The following is a 21,505-nucleotide window of genomic DNA, read 5'->3' as shown; positions in this document are numbered from 1 at the left end:
GATTGAACTTCGGAATAGGGAGACCAACTTAAGGATAAGGGCAATACCAGAAGTGGAAGAAGGCAACCTAGCTGAGTTCCTGACCAGAGAATTTTCCAAGTTTTGGAATTTAGAGGAAAAAGACTTTAAAATTGTGTCAGCTTTTAGACTTGGAAGACTTATAAAGAAAGAGAAGCCCAGAGACTGTTTGATAACATTGAGATCAAAGGAGGAGAGGGACAAGATTTTAGGCCTTCACTACGGGAAGTCTCTGGACATTTTGGACAGAAGAACTGAAATTTACAAGGACATTCCTAAACAGCTGTTGGATCTTAGATCTGAATATTTGGAGCTTGTAAAATTGTTGAGAGGCAACTCAATCATCTTTAGGTGGGATTTTCCACAAGGCTTGTCCTTTACCTTCAGAGGAAGGAAGATTAAAATTAGAACTTTGGAAGATAGAGATAAATTTCTGATTGCCCACGGAGAAGACCTTCATAAAGGACTTGAACTACCCCCAGGGCCCGAACCACCAGAGGTACCTACACCTGTGGACTTTAAAGACCCACAGAACCAAACACCATCCCAAGGAAAATAACCAGATTTATCCAGGATGTCCCTGCAACTTTTGAGCTGGAATATTAATGGCTGCAACAGCCCGGAAAAAAGGAGGAAAATCTTTCACATATTAAAGAAGGAACAATTGGACATTATCTGTTTACAAGAAACACATGTGACTAGGCTCCACAGAAAAGTATTAATAAATAAAAGGCTTGGCCAGGAATTTATATCTTCGGACAAAGTTAAGAAGAGAGGAGTGGTGATATATGCAAAAGAGAGCCTTTCACCTAAATTTTTATTTAAAGACGATCATGGAAGAATTTTGGCAATTGAAATACAGCATCAAGGAGAGAAAATGTTGATATTAGGAATCTATGCTCCAAATGAAGGGAAATCAGAATTTTACAAGAAGTTGCAAGGGATTATGTTGGAATATCTGGACTTTGATAACATCATTATGATGGGAGATATGAATGGGATCGTATCGACCAATATGGATAAGTCACAAAGACAAAATGTTACCAAAGACGGCAGACTACCAAAGACCTTTTTTGAAATGACAGATAATATGGACTGGATTGATATATGGAGAACAAAGAACCCCTTGGGAAAAGAAGGAACATTCTTTTCTGAAGCCCAGCTGACATGGACAAGAATCGACCAAATATGGATTTCTAGAGGTCTGGCACCTAAGGTGAGAAAAGTGGAAATCTGCCCAAAGACCTGCTCCGACCATAATGCTTTGAAAATGGACATGATACTAGTACCAACCGGTTCCTTTAGATGGAAGATGAATGACAACTTGTTCAGAGATCAAGAGATCATTAAGAAGGCCCAAAAAGTTATAAAGGACTACTTTGAAATAAATTTGAATACGACGGTGGAAAAAAGAACAATCTGGGATGCAAGTAAAGCGGTCATGAGAGGGTTCTTGATACAACAGAATTCTATAAAGAAAAGAACACAGAATGAAAAGAAAGACAGGATTTTGGAGAAAATCAAAGAACTAGAGAAGAAGTTAAGAGCAAATCCAAAATCGCAGACGATCTTGAGAGAAATTAAACTCCACCAGGCACAATATTCTAAATTGATAAATCAGGAAATTGAATGGAAGATTAAGTTGATGAGACAAAAAACGTTTGAATCGGCAAACAAATGTGGGAAACTGCTGGCTTGGCAGTTGAAAAAGAGGCAAAAGTTGAATACAGTAACAAATTTGGAAATTGAAGGAAGAAATATCCAGAACCCCGTGGAAATTAGAAAGTGTTTCCAGAAATATTTCAAAAAACTATACACTCAAGGGCCGCAAAATGAGATGGAAATTAAACAATTCTTGGAAAAAAATGGGCTCAAAAAACTGTCACAGGAAAATAGAACACTCTTGAATAGCAAAATAACTTGACAAGAGATTGAACTTGCCATTCAGAACATGAAACTGGGCAAATCTCCAGGGCCAGATGGTTTGACCTCCAAGTATTATAAGACATTAAATGACTATCTGATACAACCACTGATGGAGGTCAGCAATGAGATTATGGAGGGGAAGAAGGCGCCGGAATCGTGGAAAGAAGCCTTTATCACATTGATACCAAAATCAGAAACTGAAAAGACACAGCTTAAGAACTACCGTCCCATCTCCCTTCTAAATGTGGATTACAAAATATTTGCTGAAGTTTTGGCAAACAGACTTAAAAGAGTTTTAAGTGAAGTAATACACAAGGACCAAGCAGGCTTTCTCCCAGGCAGACACATGTTTGCTAATACAAGGAATATTATTGACATTTTGGAGCTGTTGCAAACAGAAATTAATACCAAAGCAGTGTTAGTTTTTATAGATGCGGAGAAGGCCTTTGACAATATCTCTTGGAAATTTATGAAGGGAAATTTAAAAGAAATGGGAGTGGGGAGGGGTTTTGAAAACGGGATTGATGCGATATACTCAGAACAAAAGGCAAAACTGATAGTCAACAATGTGGTTACGGAAGGGTTTAAAATTGAAAAAGGAACACGACAAGGCTGCCCAATTTCCCCGCTGTTGTTTATTACAGTCCTGGAGGTGCTCCTGAATCTTATCAGAGGGGACCGGTTGGTGCAAGGGATTCAGGTCGGAGCGAAACAATATAAACTTAAAGCTTTTGCAGATGACCTAGTTTTGACCCTACAGGAGCCAGAATCTAGTACAAAAAGAGTTTTGGAATTGATTCAAGACTTTGGTCGGGTGGCGGGATTTAAATTAAATAAACAGAAAACTAAAGTATTAGGGAAAAACTTGACAGACATAGAGTCAGAACGGTTTCAGAAAGAAACAGAACTAACATTGGTGAAAAAAGTTAAGTACCTAGGGGTAAACATAACAGCAAAAAATCTGAGTCTATTTAAGGATAATTATGAAAAATGCTGGTCTGAAATTAAGAGAGACTTGGACTGTTGGACAAAATTGAAACTTTCTTTGCTAGGCCGAATTGCCGCTATTAAGATGAATGTATTGCCAAAGATGTTGTTTTTGTTTCAAACATTACAAATTGTGGATAAGACGGAGTGCTTCAGGAAGTGGCAGAGAGATATTTCTAAATTTGTCTGGCAGGGCAAAAAGCCTAGAATTAAGTTTAAGATACTAACTGATGCGAAAGAAAGAGGTGGCTTTGCCCTGCCGGACTTAAAGTTGTACTATGAAGCAGCAGCTTTCTGCTGGCTCAAGGACTGGCTACTTCTTGAAGACACGGATGTGTTGGATCTGGAAGGTTTTAACAATGCATTTGGTTGGCATGCATATCTATGGTATGACAAAGTTAAGACCAATAAGGCCTTTAAGAACCATATTGTCAGGAAAGCTGTATTTAATGTCTGGACAAAATACAAAGACTTGTTGGAAAACAAAACCCCAAGGTGGCTTTCACCTCTGGAGGCTAAGGCCCGGAAGAGACTCAATATGGATGCCAATTGGCCAAAGTATTGGGAAATATTAGAAAAAGATGGTGACAATTGGAAATTGCAGAGTTTGGAGAAAATGAAGGGTAAAGTGCTAGACTGGTTACATTATGCTCAGATTAAAGAAGTTTTTAAAAATGACAAAAAGTTAGGATTCCAGGTGGAAAAATCGAAGTTAGAGACAGAACTGTTAGAACCAAAGAGTAAGATATTATCAAGAATGTATAACTTGCTGTTGAAATGGAACACACAAGATGAAATGGTTAAATCTGCTATGATAAGATGGGCACAGGACATTGGGTATAATATTATGTTTGAAGACTGGGAAAGGTTGTGGACCACTGGGCTGAACTTCACTGCATGTAATGCTCTGAAGGAAAATGTAATGAAAATGATATATAGATGGTACATGACCCCTGTTAAACTTGCTAAAATATACCACTTGTCCGAAAATAAATGTTGGAAATGTAAGGAAAATGAAGGAACATTCTTTCACCTCTGGTGGACTTGCCCGAAAGTGAAGGCCTTCTGGGAAATGATATATAACGAGCTGAAAAAAGTATTCCTCCTGGGTATAGTCGGCCAGAAGGTGTTAAAGAAGGACCGAACATTCTTTATGTATGCTACAACGGCAGCAAGGATACTCATCGCTAAGAACTGGAAAACTCAAGATTTACCCACACTGGAAGAATGGCAGATGCAGCTGATGGACTATATGCAACTGGCGGAAATGACCGGCAGAATCCGAGACTTGGGAGAAGAAAAGATTGAAGAAGATTGGAGGAAATTTAAGATTTATTTACAAAAATATTGTAATTTGGTGGAATGTTAAGAAGGGTGCTTGATTACAAAAAATTGGTCATCACTAATCTGGATTTGAATTGGAAGATAAGTGAGATTTTAGAAAACAAAAATTGCTGAAGAATTGTTATTTATCATTTAAAAGAGCGACTATAAATTACATGATAATTTGCTTGGAAAAATGTATTGACAATGTAAGTGTGAACGGGAAACGTGAGGAAGTCCAAAAAGGTTTGAAAATTTGTTAAGACAAAAGGAACGTTGTTTATTATTTTTGTATTTTTTATAAAAAAACCCTAATAAATATCTTTATAAAAAAAAAAAGGAATGCTTGCTTGATCACAAAGTTTCAGGGTAGTCTTCTATTTGTGTGGATTCAATTCCAGTTGGTGTAACCCATTAAGAACTGTGTTAGCCACACTTGGAAACTGAATTTGTGCCCCATCATGGCTGGTGAAGGGGAGCAAAGAGAATCTAAATATTTACCTGGATAGTATAATCAGTGTAAAGGGCAGAGTGCTTTATCTAAGAGTGGACTATAATGGTGTCCTGGGCAGGACTCTTGATCCATTTCCCCTTGCTTCCTGCATCCCCCTCCTTTGGAGAGTTGGGGACTGAGTGCAAGATAGCATGGGAGACTGCAGTGGGGAATTTGAATCAGCAAAAATCAATCCTTTCTCTTCTTTTAGTGGAGACACCCACTGAAATTTGATCACAGGCACCAATTAGATTCCTCCCCCAAGTATTATCACTCTTTGGGATTTATCACAACCTTTGTACAGATGTTTTATGTATGGACTAATAATTTTCCATACAGAGGCAAGTAACCAGAATATTAAAAAGCACAATGCTTTCTAAACTTAAAAACACCTGCTTCCTAGTTCCTTATTGCTTTTTTCACAACTCACAAACACTTTATTTCTAGTCACCTTGCAAGAGATGCTTAGGAATGCAGTTTTTGAAATAAAATTGATTTTTCATTAATAGGCCTTTGTTTCAGACCCCAGATATTCCAAATTGACCTAGCGTATTGTTCAAGCATAAGCAATGGATTCCCAGTCTGTCACCTCAGGTACTTTGCTAATGTAGCATTGATCAAATCTACAAATCCTAAACTCGGGAGAAGTGATAGAAATATTAGCCATGGGATGCACTACATGCCCAAAAGATAAATTGTTCAGGATGTCATTTTGCAAGTTGGAGGTCACAATTCATTCATCTTGTTACTTTGTTGTATCCCTTTAGTGGTTTCAATTGCAGGATTAAATATTGAATGGTGGCAGATCATTCAATATATAGCTCTCCTATGTTGGCATTAGAAGGCTTTTCATGCTTAGAATGGAACTCTGTGCACACAGAATGCCAAAGGTAATCGTGCTGATGATCTGTTCTGTAAGATTAATCCCACAACAATATTACCAAGCAATTCTTATCACATTGATTTATCCCTGATACGAGACTTCTAAAACGAATGGATGCACCGAGCTTTTTAGAAATGGGATTGTGAGTGGGACCTTTTCTAAAATGCACTATCAAAAATTAATCAATTTGTGAGTCCTTTCAGGAACGTTACAGGATTCTGGGTAAATTTCACAAAGTTTTTCTACATAGTCAATGATGGAAGCAAAAATATCTGGGCAGCCATCTCCCAATAGATGCTCTACAGAATGACTTAATGAACCTGACTTACATCATACTGCAGAAACGCCTTCTTCAGTTTTATCTAATAGAGCTCAGTTTATTTTAAATAACATTTATTGGTTTTATTTTTCATAATACATGGAATTATCTAGTTCCTAGCTTCATTTGATTGATTTATTATTACCTAATTTGATTTCCTGTCCAACAGAGACAGTTTATAGATGTCTATTTTGATAACAGAAAATATTTTGATGTGGAGTCAGCAGAATAATGCTTCAACTTCTCAAATAACCCTGTTATCAGACTGTAATAATTTGGATGACAATAATCTCATTTGTTCTGTGAATTAACTAATTTCCTTCTAGGGAAGTTATTGTCTTTAGATTTTGCTGGGAGTGTCCATTCTTAAAATCATGACAACTCAGTCAGTTGAGCCAGAGACACTTAATCTCAGAGTCATGGGTTCAAGCTCCTGTTGAGTAAAAGATTGCAAGAGGTTGCACTACATGATCCTCATGGTCCCTTTCAATTCTATGATTCTATATGGATAGCTATCACCAGCATTTTCTGTTAGCAATTGCAAGCTTCCTTTGTCTTTCAAACTGATTTCTTATTCTTTTTGGTTTCAATATAGACCATGTAGTTCACATGTGTGTGTGTGTGTGTTTAATGCAGTGCATTAAATGGACATTGTGTGGTGTCATTGGTCACCCATTGTACTAGTTGCCACTGTAAATTCAAACTCCATGGCTCTTCGTCTGCTTTTTACCAATATTTTCAAGTTAATACATTTGTGAAGTACGTGCTTCCCCAGATTCACAATCAGATATCAAATGTACTGCCATTATAAGTCCCACTGCGTGGGAAGGAGAAATGAATGAAACTCATTAGAAAGTACTTTCAATATATTTTCTTCCCTAGTGCTCAAATCCATTTTTGTACTGTAGAAACCTTCCATAATGTTTAATGCTTGTCTGCTGTGCATGCTAGCAAATTTTATATTTGTCATCTTGTTCTAATTTAATGAAAGTGTAGTTGCCATCTATTTTACAGAAGGCAGATCACATGTGCAGCTATAACCAGAATAAAGTATTTTCTTTTCTCTGTTCCACCATTTCTGGATATAAACAGCTTAAACACGCAGACACATACACAGAGTTTGCATCTTGCCTTGTTGATTGAGAAAACATTATTGAATTTCTTTAATCTGGTGTTTTTTTAAAAAAAAAAATTGTGACTGATCTTCAAGTGTGTGCTCCTGGTATTATTTAAATAATTTTGGAGATTTTCCAAAAGGGAAAATATGGCTGTTTTACATTATCACAAATTGATAATACTAATCTAACAAGTACAAAATAAAATAATAACAGAACATGAACTTTTGGAACAATAATACTGTCACATGAGAATCCAATTCCTAATAAGAAGCTGTGCAGATTCAGCAGCATGGCTTTTGTTCACCTAGATAAAGGTGCAGAAATGATTAACTAACAGAGTTGTAATGGCACCATATTGGGTACTAACACAGTTTAGCAGCACCATATTGTGTGTTATTAAATAGGCTAGCCACATTTTGCATATCAAAGAAAATTAATATTAGTGAAGATTCCTACTAATTTCAATAGAGGTTTTTTTAAAGAGTGTAAAATGCTCTATTTAATAGACTACGTTTGAAGTTTAGCTGGAATTTACAAAATTTGATGCAGGCCTTATGGATGTGTGAGGACTTGTTTAGGGTTGTATAGCCTCAGTCCTAGACTTGTTTTCTACGTGCATCGGTTGGATGTGAAATTCTTCCCAGTGAAGCCATAGAAATCGTCAAATCAGAGGATTAGGTCTTGGGAAAGACACAAAACTAGGTTGGTGTAAAAGAGATGAAATAAAACGAGGTGAGGCAAAGGAAATGAAGAAGCAAGGTAGTTGTGTGGTAGTGGTAAGATGCAGAACAGCACTGGATTGCTGAGAACTATCTTGATCTGGAAACTTTTTTTTTTACCTCAGGCCTTTCCACATGACCCAATCCAGCCTAACTGTTCTGATCTGGCAGACTTTTACCAAAGTTTCTCCATTGGAAACGATGCAATGGCTTAATTTCCCATTTGACTGACATCTCTCAGGATCCACATTTATTTATCTGCTTGAGATCATCAAATTTTTCATCCTTCTGCCAGAAGGAATTCTGTCTTCTGATGGGACCTTTTTGGATATACAGTACAGCTCGAAGTGACCTCAAAAGGTTCTTCAGTCATCCTATCTCAGAAACTGAATCCGCATAAACAAGCACAACTAAAAGCTTGTTTAGCCTACTTCTAAAGACACCCACTGGTTTCCTTTGATCTGTGTATGTGAAGACGCCATACACATAAAGAGGAGACTGTCTATTAATCCATTTTTAAAATTTTTGCTGTTGGCCTCCCCTCTTCATCCGTTACAGTCAATTCAAATAATCAACTGAGTTAAGCATATTACAACTGAGTAATAATCAAGTGAGTTAAGCATATTACATAACGAGTGTGAATCAACAGTGGATATGTTCTGTCACCAGAGTTGCACATGTGTAGCACTTTAAGAAATAGCTGAACTGTCAACTGTGTGAGAAGGAAAGCAGACAAAGATTTAACCTTACTGTCTTTCCTAGCAGTGACTCAACAGAATCTGTGTTTAAAGGACTACTAGCAGCCCTAGCTTTTGGGCCTGGAAAGAGCATCAGTATGCAACACCCATCTCTGTATGCAATTTTCTGTCCAGCTAGGGATATGCATACAGAAGCCGACTTCTGCCTGCATATAACATGTACCTTGATAAAGTAAATAGGTTTTTAATTCCTGAGAAGATAACAAGTATGACTAGGATCATATAATCTTTCATCATAATATTACGAATGATGTCTGGGAGAATTTGGAATGGGAGTGCTCAGTTTGGCTACAGTAGACTGCTGGAAGCTTTTGCTTTTTTCATCCATTCAGTTTGGTTTTACATACAGGCTTGTTACTAGTGGCTTGTGTCAACTTAAAAATTGGCCAAGATCCAAATCTGTACAGTTGAGATTGTTGAAAATCTTTCATTTTAGAAGCTAAGCATGCAGCAACTGCATAATTTTATATATCCTTCCTTCTTCACATTTCCCCAACATTATATTTTGTCTGTGCATCTGAGATGTTTTTTCCCCATTTAATTTTTCTCTTCCCACAGTGATGAAAGTGTACACTATAGACAGGTATTTCCTGGTAAGAGAGTATCTCTAGTATTGCTTACAAAAAGACCACATTTATAGGATATCACACCTATAGTGATACAACTTTCTCTCCCGCTTATCTCTCTCCTCCATCTCTATATCTAAAACAGAATATTGACTCCATAGCAAATAAAACTTTAAAAAATAAATTTCTAATATTAGTGAGCTATCATCTAAAATGGATATGTAGAATAGAAGAATAACCAAATTTCTCAGATAAGTTCCTTGAATCTTTACTATAAGCTAGTCAGCTGTATCTAACATACTAATACATGCCATTTTTAGAATTGAACTCCATAAACTGGGCTTTAGTAGCTGCTAGTAAAAGTTTACTCTTTTTTTTTTAAGATTTGATCAGTTTTTTTTTCCTTTTAGAATACATGTTTTTAATTCTAGCTCGGAATATTTATATAGTTCACTGTTCTCACTCGGATTACTTTTGTCAGGCACTGTATATTTACTTGCACATTGGTGCAGGCTGCATTTTCCGGCCATTCTGTTATTCAGAGAAATGTTCAACACCTGGCAAAATCAGGCTGTTGTGTAGAATTACTTCTGAAAGGTTTATATGGAGCTTTGAATGCATAATTTGTGTGCCACGTTGGTATCCCTTGCAAAGTGTTCTATTGCTGTTGAAAAACAAAGAATTGAAGGCCTAAGATACGACTTCTGAGAAATATAAATGCAAAGCAACACTCACATGATTGTATAGAGTGTAACTGACCCATGACGGTCAGCATGATGTTGTGATGGAGGAAAATATTATAGCTAGAACATTCTGGCTTCTGTTCCACTTGACTTTGAATACATTATCTCTCTGCTCTATCAGCTTTGAATTTTGTTGCTTCTGATGGATTACTGATAAACTTATATTCACAGTTATTCCAGGGCTTCTTTGAGACCCTGCCTTTTATGCATGGAAGGCAATTTGTAAATGCTGAAACTTCCTACTTTTTCTCAGTGAAATAAGACTTTCTTGTTTTCTGGAAACATTTGAAATTCTGCTTTGAAGCATACTGATTTTAATATTCTGCACATGTTTTGTTGACAACAGTAAAGGAAAATATTATCATGGAAGGATAGAATTTTTTTGCACTGCATAGAGGAAGATCCATGAAGAATCTGGTCCTGTGAATAGGCTCAAACCACTTTCACTGGGCGCTTTCACAAGACAGTTCGTTGTGGACATGGTGCAGCTATTCATGTTTGCAAGTTTTTCAGTATCCGCATGACATTGTCATCTGCAAAACACTATCCTGTCCCATCCCCTCTCCCACTTAATCTGGCTTTACTATTTCCATGTGTTTTTTAATAAATGATTTTATGCAGAAATGGTAAATCTGGTTTAAACGAGAAAATAAAATGAACATCATTTTATGAGGCTAGCATCATGTGGACACTGCACAAAACTTGCATGCATCAGCAGCACTGTGTCCACAATGAACTGTTATGGAGAGATACCCACTATGCCTTAAAAGGGTGTATGTGTGAAACCAAGATTTGGTTTAAAGCCAGAGAGTTATATTATTGCACATTTAGTCCAATGAGCTGTCTCACACAGAGCTGATATTTCTGTATATGTTTAAGTTAACAGCATAGTAAAACTGGAAAACTGGAGCCCTTTTACCTTAAATAAACAACATGTTCCCAGTGTAATAGAAAAAGGATTAATAGATCCCACAACCACAAAAAAGTCAAGAAACTGAGCACCATTCAAGATTTATTTCCTATACGAGTGAATGTCTGAGTGCCCTCTTAGCTGTCACACCACATGAAATAGAACAACAGACACACTTCCAAGTTCCAGGACAGATCTGCCCATCATCCCTAATTCCCTTTCCCTCACCATTCAATACTATTTGTAAGCATAGGGGGAAAGGTGATAAAATAAAGAATACCTGAAATTGTAGATTTCTCCAGACTAGTTAAAATTGCATTTTGCTCTCTCACCTCTATAGTGGGTCTCCATCACCATCGCGTAGCATCCAGGTCTTAGCAGTCTTTTACTTCAGTCTCAAGCACCTTTTTCTTCATAGATTCCTAGAATTGTAGAGTTGGTGGAGACCCCAAAGGTTCCTTCAGCAGGCACTGGAGGTGACATCTATTTTCCTAACTGCTGTAGACCTTAATGCTTATGGTAGTATTCACTGCTCAGACATTTAGCTGCCTTATTGTCTTCTTTTTAAGTTTCAGCCCTATTGCTTGCTACTTGTTTTTGGTGTTGTTTTGTTGTATCTTGGAATTGTCTGTCCAATAAAAAGTTATCCTAGGAGACAAGCAATAGAAAAGCTAGCAAGACCTACATACAGAAAAGGGGTTGGGTGTTCAACATAATTAAACATTGATTGTTATTAGACTACCCAACATCAGAGAGGATTGTTTTTTGCCAACATTGTAAGGTTTTTATTGGTGCAGAAGGTCTCAAAGTAAAAAAACAAAAAGGAAAGTAACTAACTGTGTACCTTATTGTGTTGTGAATTCTTACTCTCCCCTCCCTCCCCAATATGAATCTGATTTATATTGCTGCTTCCTGTCTGGGTTTGTCTGCTGTCTAGTGCTGAGTTTACTTTGCCACTATGAGGTCAGTATATAAAGATTTAACACAGATCTGATTTGGTTAGGCAATCCTTTCAGCTTTATTAAATCAACAACTAGGCAAATCCCTAATACAAAAAATCCAGGCATGGATTATATCATAATTATTATATTCTAACACAATAAAGCAAAACTATATGACTTAATTGAGTGGAACTCTACCAAACCCTTTCTTTGATTGATAAATCAGGTTATGTCTGATATCATAAAAGGAATTCTCATATCTATACTCATTAGCAAACCACACCATCCTCTTCCTTCCCCCACCAATGTAACCTTTGCTCATTTCTTATCTCATTTTCTGCAGTGCTTCATGTTGAATCTTTCTAGTATTAAAACCATTTTAGAATAAATGTGCACACTGCTATTACCAAACTTTAAACAGTAAGGGCCTCCTGCTTGCCTTAGCCCGAATATAGCACAGCTGAAAGTACCCAACACTTTAAGGCAGATAAATGTAAACTACCGGTATGTCAGTAAATATTCTGGGTTGTATCCAACCCAGCTGGTCATATTCCAACCCACTGAAATTAATGGACACGACTAACTTAGTCCCATCAATATCAATAGGTCTCCTTTGAGTAAAACTTACTTGGCTACAACCCTGTATTTGCAATAATAGCAATACATTGCAGGTACCAGCTCATTGTGCAATCAACACACACACCGTGCATATCCTTAGTTGAGAAGATGGTTACTGCAAAATGTATATATAAAATAATATATAAAAATACTTACTGTTCAATAGAAGAGAGTGTTTGAAATAATATCAAAATATAACTCTGGTACAGCTGTAAAAATTAAGCATGACTATCAAGAGCTGGGAGCTGGGTGCTAAATGTGAACATCTGGAGGTGGGAAACTAAGTGACACTGGAGTTTGGTCAGGTGTTGTCTATGTGAGACCATTCAGTTATTTCTCTTGTAGCAATATAGCCACACAGTCGGGCTGTGTTTTATCTTAAACTCATACTGAAGCCATGAACTAGGAGATCTATATTTAACTTCTATTCTGTTTCTCTGGAGACACTTGCCAGATGTTGGTCTCTGGGTTAAAGCTACTTATTCTCACCACAGCCTTTTGTAGGTTAGAAATTACCACGAGCATTTGTTTTAGTAACATTATATTTTTCCTATAGCCTGCATGTCTTTGGTCAGGTTTCTCAGTATTTATATCTTAGAAATTAAGCTCCATCTCTCTGCCGTATGTTTTTCTCACTGTCTCATGCTAAATAGTATTGCATGTGTAGAACGCAATCACCAGCACAGGCCTCTGTTTCCCAGTTAGTAAATCACTAGACAAGGGGTTTCCTGAATGAAGGGAAATGCTGATTTTGAAAGTACTTGGAGATGGAGGGGTTTGTGAGTGCTGGATGTGCTGAATCAGTGATCCAACACCCTCAAGATGCATGGAAAAATTCACAATCTGCTTGCTGAGAGCTGCTCGTAGAAAACTAGAAGTGTTGAGATGATTCTTAATACTGAGCATGTCTCCAAATTTAAACCACTGGAATGTTATCTTCACTGATAACTCTATTGCTTACTGAAGTGTTTGAGTCAATTATAACAGGTATTGTACATACCTTGAACCTGCTTATAAACTTTACAGGTTATGTAGGTCACTAAAGTCTTAAAACCAGGACTGAGCAAAATAATCAGTCAACAGAAAATTTGGGAATGGAATTAGGTCTTTGTGGGGTAGGAAATCCCCTTGGAAAAAACTACTCAATTTACTTCCAGATTTGTTTCTTCTATGCCTGTTACAGCCACAATAATCACTACTATTTTGCTGGAAGATCAGGAGAGTTGTCTGGTTGCCTAGGCAATGTGTAGATGCTGTCCTATCTTCCAGCACTGAATGGTTGGGTGGGGGGTTATTCAGTGTCAGGGGAAAACCTCTAGCTCCCTTAGTGCATTGATTAAAATAGGGGTGCAACTTTGCTGCCTGCAAACAAGGTTCCAAAGTAAGCAAGTTAGTTTCAGTTCACCTCTACTTAAGAATAACTGCACATTCTGTAGGTTATTGGCTAAAACTTGATCCAGAGAAATCCAAGAAAGTGTTGGGTTAACACTTGACCCCACCATTCATTGAATGCCTGTTCTCCTTAAGGGCAAGTATCTGCTGCAGCTCAAGCTTCAGTGTATTGTAATGAGCTTGCGTATTCTGAGCATGACCTTTGAAGCCACTTGGAGCATTCCAAAGCGGGATGGTGGGATTAAGTTACAATGCTGACTGAAGAGTGTCAGTACCTAGCCAGCTTCCCAGAAAAGTCTGTGGAAAGCCTTTTAGGGAGGGTGCTCAAAGCTGGTGGGAATCTTTCACCAGACATTCAGCTTAGGCAAGTGTAAGAAGAAAGTGGAGCCAGGGTGCACTCGAGGAGGCTGATAAGTGGAAGGAGGAGCTGGAAGAGTGGCTACAGATGAGGAACTGAAGAGGAGCAGGGACTGGTTCCCAGTACCTAAGAGGGCAGTGTGTCATCAGCTGATCATCAGAATTCCACTCTCTGCCTTATATTGAGCTCTGATCAGGCCTTGTTAGCTATTTTAGAGCACTGAAGAGGACTCAACCTTTTCTCAGGCAGCTTCTTATGGAGGCCATGCAAAGCCAGAAGAACTGGTATATGCTTCAACAAATGTAGTGGCAGTCTGATGGATAGGAGGTGCTCTGACAACTCTCTTCCCCCTTATGAATTCACTCTCTGCAATTCTTTACCAGTCCTGCATTATTTGTAATGAGTCTATGTTTTCCCACCCCTGTCATTTAGATACTGGGCGTATTTTAATCAACTGAAGAGAATTTTATTATTGCATTAAGTATGGACAAGGACTTATTCTAAGCCTGTAAAGGGGATGGTGTTAATCATTAATCCTTTCTTCTGAAATATAGTTATGGTCTTCATTGACTAAAGGGTGTGGGAATGTATGAGATTATTTGCAATAAATAAAATATTGTACATTTGTTTTAGAATATCTCTTACTGCTGTAACTTATAGGTTGCCTCAGGCATATTGCATTGTGGCAAATCTCTTTTTATTTGTTAATACTAAGGGCACAAACAATATGTTGTATATAAAACATAGTAACAGACTGCTTTTTTTATTCTGTTTGAACTAAAATCCAATGTGTTGGCCTAAATTTTGCAAGAGTGTGTCAGTGTGGGTGTGTAAATATAATTGAATAAATGGATGTGGGATTATAGCTACAATTTTATCTTTCTTGCCAGGATTCCATGAGGAACGAGTACTTTTAAAATGCCTTCAGTTTCCAAGAAGGTTCAGCCCCTCTAAATGCAACTTTGATGTTGTGATTTTCTCTACAGGGACTGCTGCTCAGCCTACCCTATGTTGGAACACTGAATATCATGATGAGGATCTGATCCTGAATGGAGATACTGAATGCTACCAAAATACAAGTAAATAAAAGTAAAAGTAATAACATAATAATGACAGAGAAATTTTGCTTCACAAGTTTACTCAGTAAACTCAAATTATTTTTATGGAGAAAAATGGGTTTATGCACAAAAACATACCGTTAAGCAACAATGACATATTGCATTCATTCCTCTTGTGAGGAACATGTGCCAAGTAATTATAGTAGTTGTCTTGTAAAGTACAGGGCCAGATATAATCCAAAACTACACTTCGATCTCACGATCAGCATTCTTGAATTATAGCATCATTGACCGAACAGAAGCTGATAATTTGACTTTGATATCTAGGTTATACAACACTTATGGAATTTGCCATATATATCCTTAACTACCCTCCTTAAAGGGACAAAAGTAATGAACACTTGAAGGGCATGGCTATGGTGTACTGGAAGAAGTTGCTGCATTTAATGCTAGTGCTAGTTAGTTAGTTCTCAGCTGGACTACCACAGTGTGTGTGTGTGTGTGTGTGTGTGTGTGTGTGTGTGTGTGTTTAGAAGTGTTTAGAAGCTACAGGTGAGTGAAACATATATGATTACTGCATTTCAGGGGTTTGGACTAGATGACCCTTGGAGTTCCTTCAAACTCTACAATTCTATGATTCTATATAGAGTTCAGAGTACAAATCTCAACTTTGAAAGAACAGAGTCTGTTTAGGCTGGACAAAAAGGGATTAAGAATGGATATGATAAACAGTTTAAAGACTGCACATATAGCCAAAAACTTGTGGGAGAATGAGAAATAATGGGAACTGTTGTCCTGGGATATATAGAGGACAATGTAGTTCAGAGGTGCTGCTCTAAATGTAAAAGTGCAAAATAAATTCATAAATTATAAATCTTAGGAGAAACAAGATGTTTGGATTGAATTATCCAAGCAAATAATATAGTTTTAAGGACATATTACTCTTCACCCTTTTCAGGGGCTTTCTCCTTAGCAGAAACTATGTACGTAGCATCAGCTTCCTGCCAAAGACTTTGGGACTTGTGATTCTAGTACCTGGAGAGAAAGGATGCGGTTCCAAGACTTGGGAATGCTTGAACCTGCTTTCCACTGCCTCAAAGTATGTTTCTTGGCCTTGAAACAGAGGAAGGGAAGGTTATGCATTCATACCAGTGCTCTATACTTGTGGATATGCAATTACAGGAAAAACGTGCAAAATACACCTTTTCACTTGGCTTTTGAGTCATTGTGAGGGTGTTAACAATTTGGTTTAGTGAACAGTCCATTAGAAGTATTTTCTTTCTGCTTTAGTTTTTCATTATTTTGCTATATTGATTTTAGTTTTGGTTATTATTATTTTTATATATCTTTTAGTAAACTACTCTGTGGTGCTAATATGAAGAGTGGAATAAAAATGAGATAATAAACAATAATAATGAAAAATGCATTACATTGGTCTGCACAGGGAGTGTCTCTAAATGATTTTATGATGCTATATTTGTTTTTTAAGTTTCCTTTTAGCAGTAATTCTTATTTTCTGTCAGTTCATCAACATAGTCCTCACAGCAAAAAAACACTGTATGTTTGGCAGATGTGGCCAATTTGTGCCCCTCCTGAATGACAACTCCCATCATCCCACTGGCCATGCCAACTGGGTCTCATCACAGTTGTAGTTCAGCAACACCTGGAGGACCAAAGGTTAGCTACCCCTCGAGGCTTAAATGATAACAACCTGCCTCCTTTGCCCCGTGCCCCCAGCTGAAAAAAATATTACATGTTCATTATCATAGCCTCCTTCCAGTGTTTCTTCAAAAATCTGAATTCTCCCTAATGTTGAATGAAAATATGAAAGTTATCCACAAAAACTGGTGTTATATTATAAAACCACATTTGTATCAAAACAAACTATAGGAATGTTCAGTTTCAACCACTGAATCATAGAATTGCAGAGTTGGAAGGGATCCCGAGGGTCATCTAGTCCAACCCCCTGCAATGCAGGAATCTCAATTAGCTCATACATGACAGATGGTCATCCATCCTCTGCTTAAATGTATTAATATTTATGCCCTGCTTTTTTCCAGTAAGAAAGTTTGGGAAATAGGGTAATTATTAGCTTCCAACTGAAGAAAGGTTTTTCCTGCCAAGTAAACTTGTAGCAGCCTATTTCCACCAAGCTTCTTTATATTACTTAAGGGAGAGGGGAGAATGAACAACTTAACTGTAGTATTGAAACACAATATGACCTTAAACAGTATTTCTAATTTTGTTCCATTCATGATCAAGAAATGGGAATTTAAATTACTCTAAACCATTATAATTTGAATAATTACAATTTATTAATAATTGCATGATTGGATTTTAAATGCACAAATAATCTTGTTGAATTAAGAAACTTAAAGTGAACTAAAAACAACCCTAATACAGCTGGATCATTGCTCAGCTCTATTTGACATTAGAGCTCTATAATAGGTTAATAGAAATTCAAAAGCATAAAGGGGGGAAAGACTGATATGGCAACAGCCCTTTTTCTTTTATTCTTTTCATTTTTCATCTATGAGGTTACAATTTTTGCAGCTGGTCAGAAATATCATGTTCCCTACTGTCTCAAAAGACTGTACATGACTAATTTTAACCATGCTTCAAACTGAACATATAAGCAGCTGTTGAAAATACAGCAGGCATTATGAAAAAGTTTACCAATGTACCAACAAGCATAAAGCACCTTCTTTTACAATGCCTGTTAATATATATTTGAAGCTATAAATTTGAGCACTGCAGACATTTGCATTTTGCGTCACATTAGTTGTATTTTTGTAGAAGTTTACCTAATGGACAAATTGACTACTGGTTTAATGGCCAGTCATTCTGCAGAGCATTTAACAGAAGCATCTACTGAGATGGGCTTAGATTTTTGAGGTTGATGGTAGAGTTTTTACAGGACAATCCCCAAATGGTAGATGAGCTTTTGGAATATCTGTAGCTAAGATAATATACTCATAGACTAAGATTTAAGTAATTACTTAAATATTTAAGTATTATTCACACCATTTTGTGTCTTAATCCTAATAGAATTCAGTCAACAATAAATGGTTTTTCTTTCTTATTATTGTGCCAATTTTTCAAGTTTACATAAATTAGTTGCAGCACAATATACAAATATAGTTTTGATACCTCACTGTACAATGTTCTGTCTTAATGTTTAACAATTAACTTACTGTTGTTATAAACCACTGACTCATGTGGTATCTTTAAAGACTTTATTTATTGTGGCAGGAACCACTACCTAACAGTAGGACATACTATGTGGAGCACCAGTTCACATATTCTGTAAATCTATGCACTTGCATGTGCTGTGCTGTTTTTGCTGAACACTGTATTGCAACTACTAGCTAGCCTCAGTGCACTGATCCCCTTCAAGCACACCAGGCAGTATGATCTGCAACGGTTCCCTGCCTCCAAGGTCTAGTGTCCCATAGAGGAAATAAATTCATGCAGAGCTACTCGCTCTGCTGATATGAGTCACCATATGCAGACGCTCTGGACTGCTATGTATACCTTTAAATCAGAATTAAAAGATATTAACTGCAGATATTTCCAAACATCTCTAATATACTTTACACATTTGAAATCCTACTTTCTTTATTGGCTCAAGAGTCAACATTGTCAGAGTGATAAGACGACTCGGCAATCAAAAGTGCCATCAAGCTTGAAAACCTTTGTGGTCAGCATGCTTCATTTGGTAGTTTAAAGTGGCTTGCTCACCCTTTTATTTCTGAATTTAAAAGTGTTTAATTCCATAAATTTGAAAAGTCCATTATTTCATGGGAGCAAATAGATTTGATGAGCATTTGAATATTTTGAGTCAGCACATTGGCATTTAAAATGCTGCCAATTAGTGCTGAAGGTTCAGAATTCAACTCAAATGTAGACAATGACAAAAATAATGATAATTGGGACACAAATGAATAGCTCAGAAGACTTTCAGAAACATAATTTCTATCATAAGTCTGAGAAGGAGGGCTGGTAGTTGTCTTAAAGCTAATCCTAACCACAAAGGTTTGTATCCAAAATAGAATACAGATTTTTGCACAACAAAATGTCCTCCCCCTCTCCTCCCCTATGTGCCCCATAAACCTGTAGTAGGGGTTCCCCCCAACGCTTCAGAACAAATTTAGGGAAGGCGTGGTGGGAAGAGAAGGGGGAAGTTGATTGATTTATTGTGTTTATGACACTTTTCCTACAATGAACTGTTCCCCATGCACAGCAAACATTCAAAGCATCAAAATACAAAGCACTGGGAATATAAATAAACAAAATACTGAACTCAATACAGGAGTTAATAAACAAACATTGGCACGTAATTCAACACATCCCCAGATGCAATCTTTCCCCACTAATTGGTCTGAAGAGGGACAAAACTATTAAAGAATCCTTAGATTGGATATTCTTCAACTGGAGACATCTCCTAATGCAGTTCAGGGCCATTCTAAATGTTGGCATTGCAGGGTCTTCCACATGTCACTTAACATTAGAGTTTCAGGATTCACTCTGGACGCATTTGGAAATTGAACTGTTCTTCAGCTTGCCAATCATCACATGTCATGTATGGGATTATATGCCCGTGTAAGAAAAATGTATGTATGATAAGAATTCTGGAACATAGGTCTAGAATTAGTCAAAATATTGTGGATGCACCCCTGGTGCAACAATACATCGAATATGGCTGTACAGATGAGGGCATATGTTTTTGGTGTTACAGGCTTATAAGCCACACCCGAATAACTTACCAGATGTTAAAAATATATTTTTACAATTAGAGTCCAAGTGGATCTTCCACCTAGATACAGTTACTCCAAACGGCTGGAACTTTCACTTAGAATTGAGTTGTTTTATGTGATCCCTTTTTAGTAGATCATCTTTGATGAAACAAGAGTATTGTCCTGCTTCTCTGCATCTCAAGGCATCTGGTTGGCCACTTTGAGAACAGTATTTGATCTGATCCAGAAGAACGGTTCCTGCATTCTTACAAACTATTTCAGCTGTTCCTGGGGCTTTTTTGATACCATGTTCCATTCTGGGCAAGGGATCTTCTAATATTGCTCCCTTTCCCTTTCTACCTCTTGCCAGCAAGTTTTGTGAAGCTACCTTTTTGTCCTCTCAGTACCATCCCTTCTGGTCCAAATTGCATTTATTTTTTACACTGATCCATCAGTCCGATAGTGGTATTGCCTACTATTTCAGTGTGCATTTTTCCTTGTATACATGTTCCCTACACATTTCCCTTGCAAAATTCTTATTACACGTACAGTAATAAAAAGGGAGGACTGCGTGCCATTATGTGGATATGCCATTTATAATAATTGATCCTGCACTGGGACTTGATTCTGGTCTTGGGATAGGGGCTGTCATCTATCATATGTTCATACGTTTATGAGATAAACATGTAAACATTAATTACCAGCCAATCCCGTGTTTCTGTTAAATTAATATAATGGAGTCACAATCCTATGCAATCCCAGCAATAAAGTAGAAGGCAAAACAATAACAATGGAAACAATATATAACATAGCAAACCCAAACATTTTTATAGTGTCCCGGGTAACTTTGTTGGCATTGGGCATCGATAGCACTCCCACAATCAAACTGTGACCTAGCAAAGTGGATGGCAATCATGGCTGCCAGCAGCCACAGCTTGTACAGTTTTGCATTGAGATTTGAACTACTGGCATCACAAACTTGACAAGGAACAGGATATATGCAGCCCATTTGACAGATAAGTAGCCAAACAAGACAAGACAGGGACTGATGCTATGCTAATCACAACAGCCAACCAACTTCTAAGTAGGTGTTTTAATATATAACGCAAGAACTAATATTAATAGAAATAAAACCCAAATCTATCAATGTTAATTGAATTTTTACTCACATATAAATATGATCCTCAATTTACATATTTAACATACATTATTTTGATAAGTGACAAAGTATTAAATGAGATAAATTTAGCTAACTGAAAATTTCTTCCATATAGTAGTATGTGGAATAAGACACAATTTGTTCTGCTGAATATTACAGAAATGTTGAAACAAAAAAAATTCCTTCCAGTAGCACCTTAAAGATCAACTAAGTTAGTTCTTGGTATGAGCTTTCGTGTGCATGTGTGCATGCACACGAAAGCTCATACCAAGAACTAACTTAAAGGTAAAGGTAAAGGTACCCCTGCCCGTACGGGCCAGTCTTGACAGACTCTGGGGTTGTGCGCCCATCTCACTTAAGAGGCCAGGGGCCAGCGCTGTCCGGAGACACTTCTGGGTCACGTGGCCAGCGTGACAAAGCTGCATCTGGCGAGCCAGAGCCGCACACGGAAACACCGTTTACCTTCCCGCTGGTAAGCGG

At 37.3% G+C, this 21,505-nt stretch overlaps 1 protein-coding gene across 38 annotated transcripts in view; it reads left to right on the top strand.

Annotated features, from left to right (window-relative positions):
• TENM3 (teneurin transmembrane protein 3) overlaps window positions 1–21,505 on the top strand; it is a 1,240,854-nt gene that overhangs the window by 972,566 nt on the left and 246,783 nt on the right. For 23 of the 38 annotated variants that reach the window (XM_083755180.1, XM_083755191.1, XM_083755170.1 and 20 more), the window contains one exon: window positions 15,059–15,151. The exons of the other annotated variants lie outside the window; for them this stretch is intronic. In XM_083755180.1, coding sequence (XP_083611306.1) covers window positions 15,059–15,151 — 93 coding nt within the window. The remainder of the gene's footprint in view (window positions 1–15,058; window positions 15,152–21,505) is intronic. 38 annotated transcript variants of the gene reach the window in all.

The sequence above is a fragment of the Podarcis gaigeae genome (assembly GCF_964106915.1).
Source record: "Podarcis gaigeae genome assembly, chromosome: 9".
NCBI classification, from domain to species: domain Eukaryota; kingdom Metazoa; phylum Chordata; class Lepidosauria; order Squamata; family Lacertidae; genus Podarcis; species Podarcis gaigeae.
Note: the sequence above shows the minus strand (reverse complement) of the source record. Positions and strands in the feature narration are given on the sequence as shown.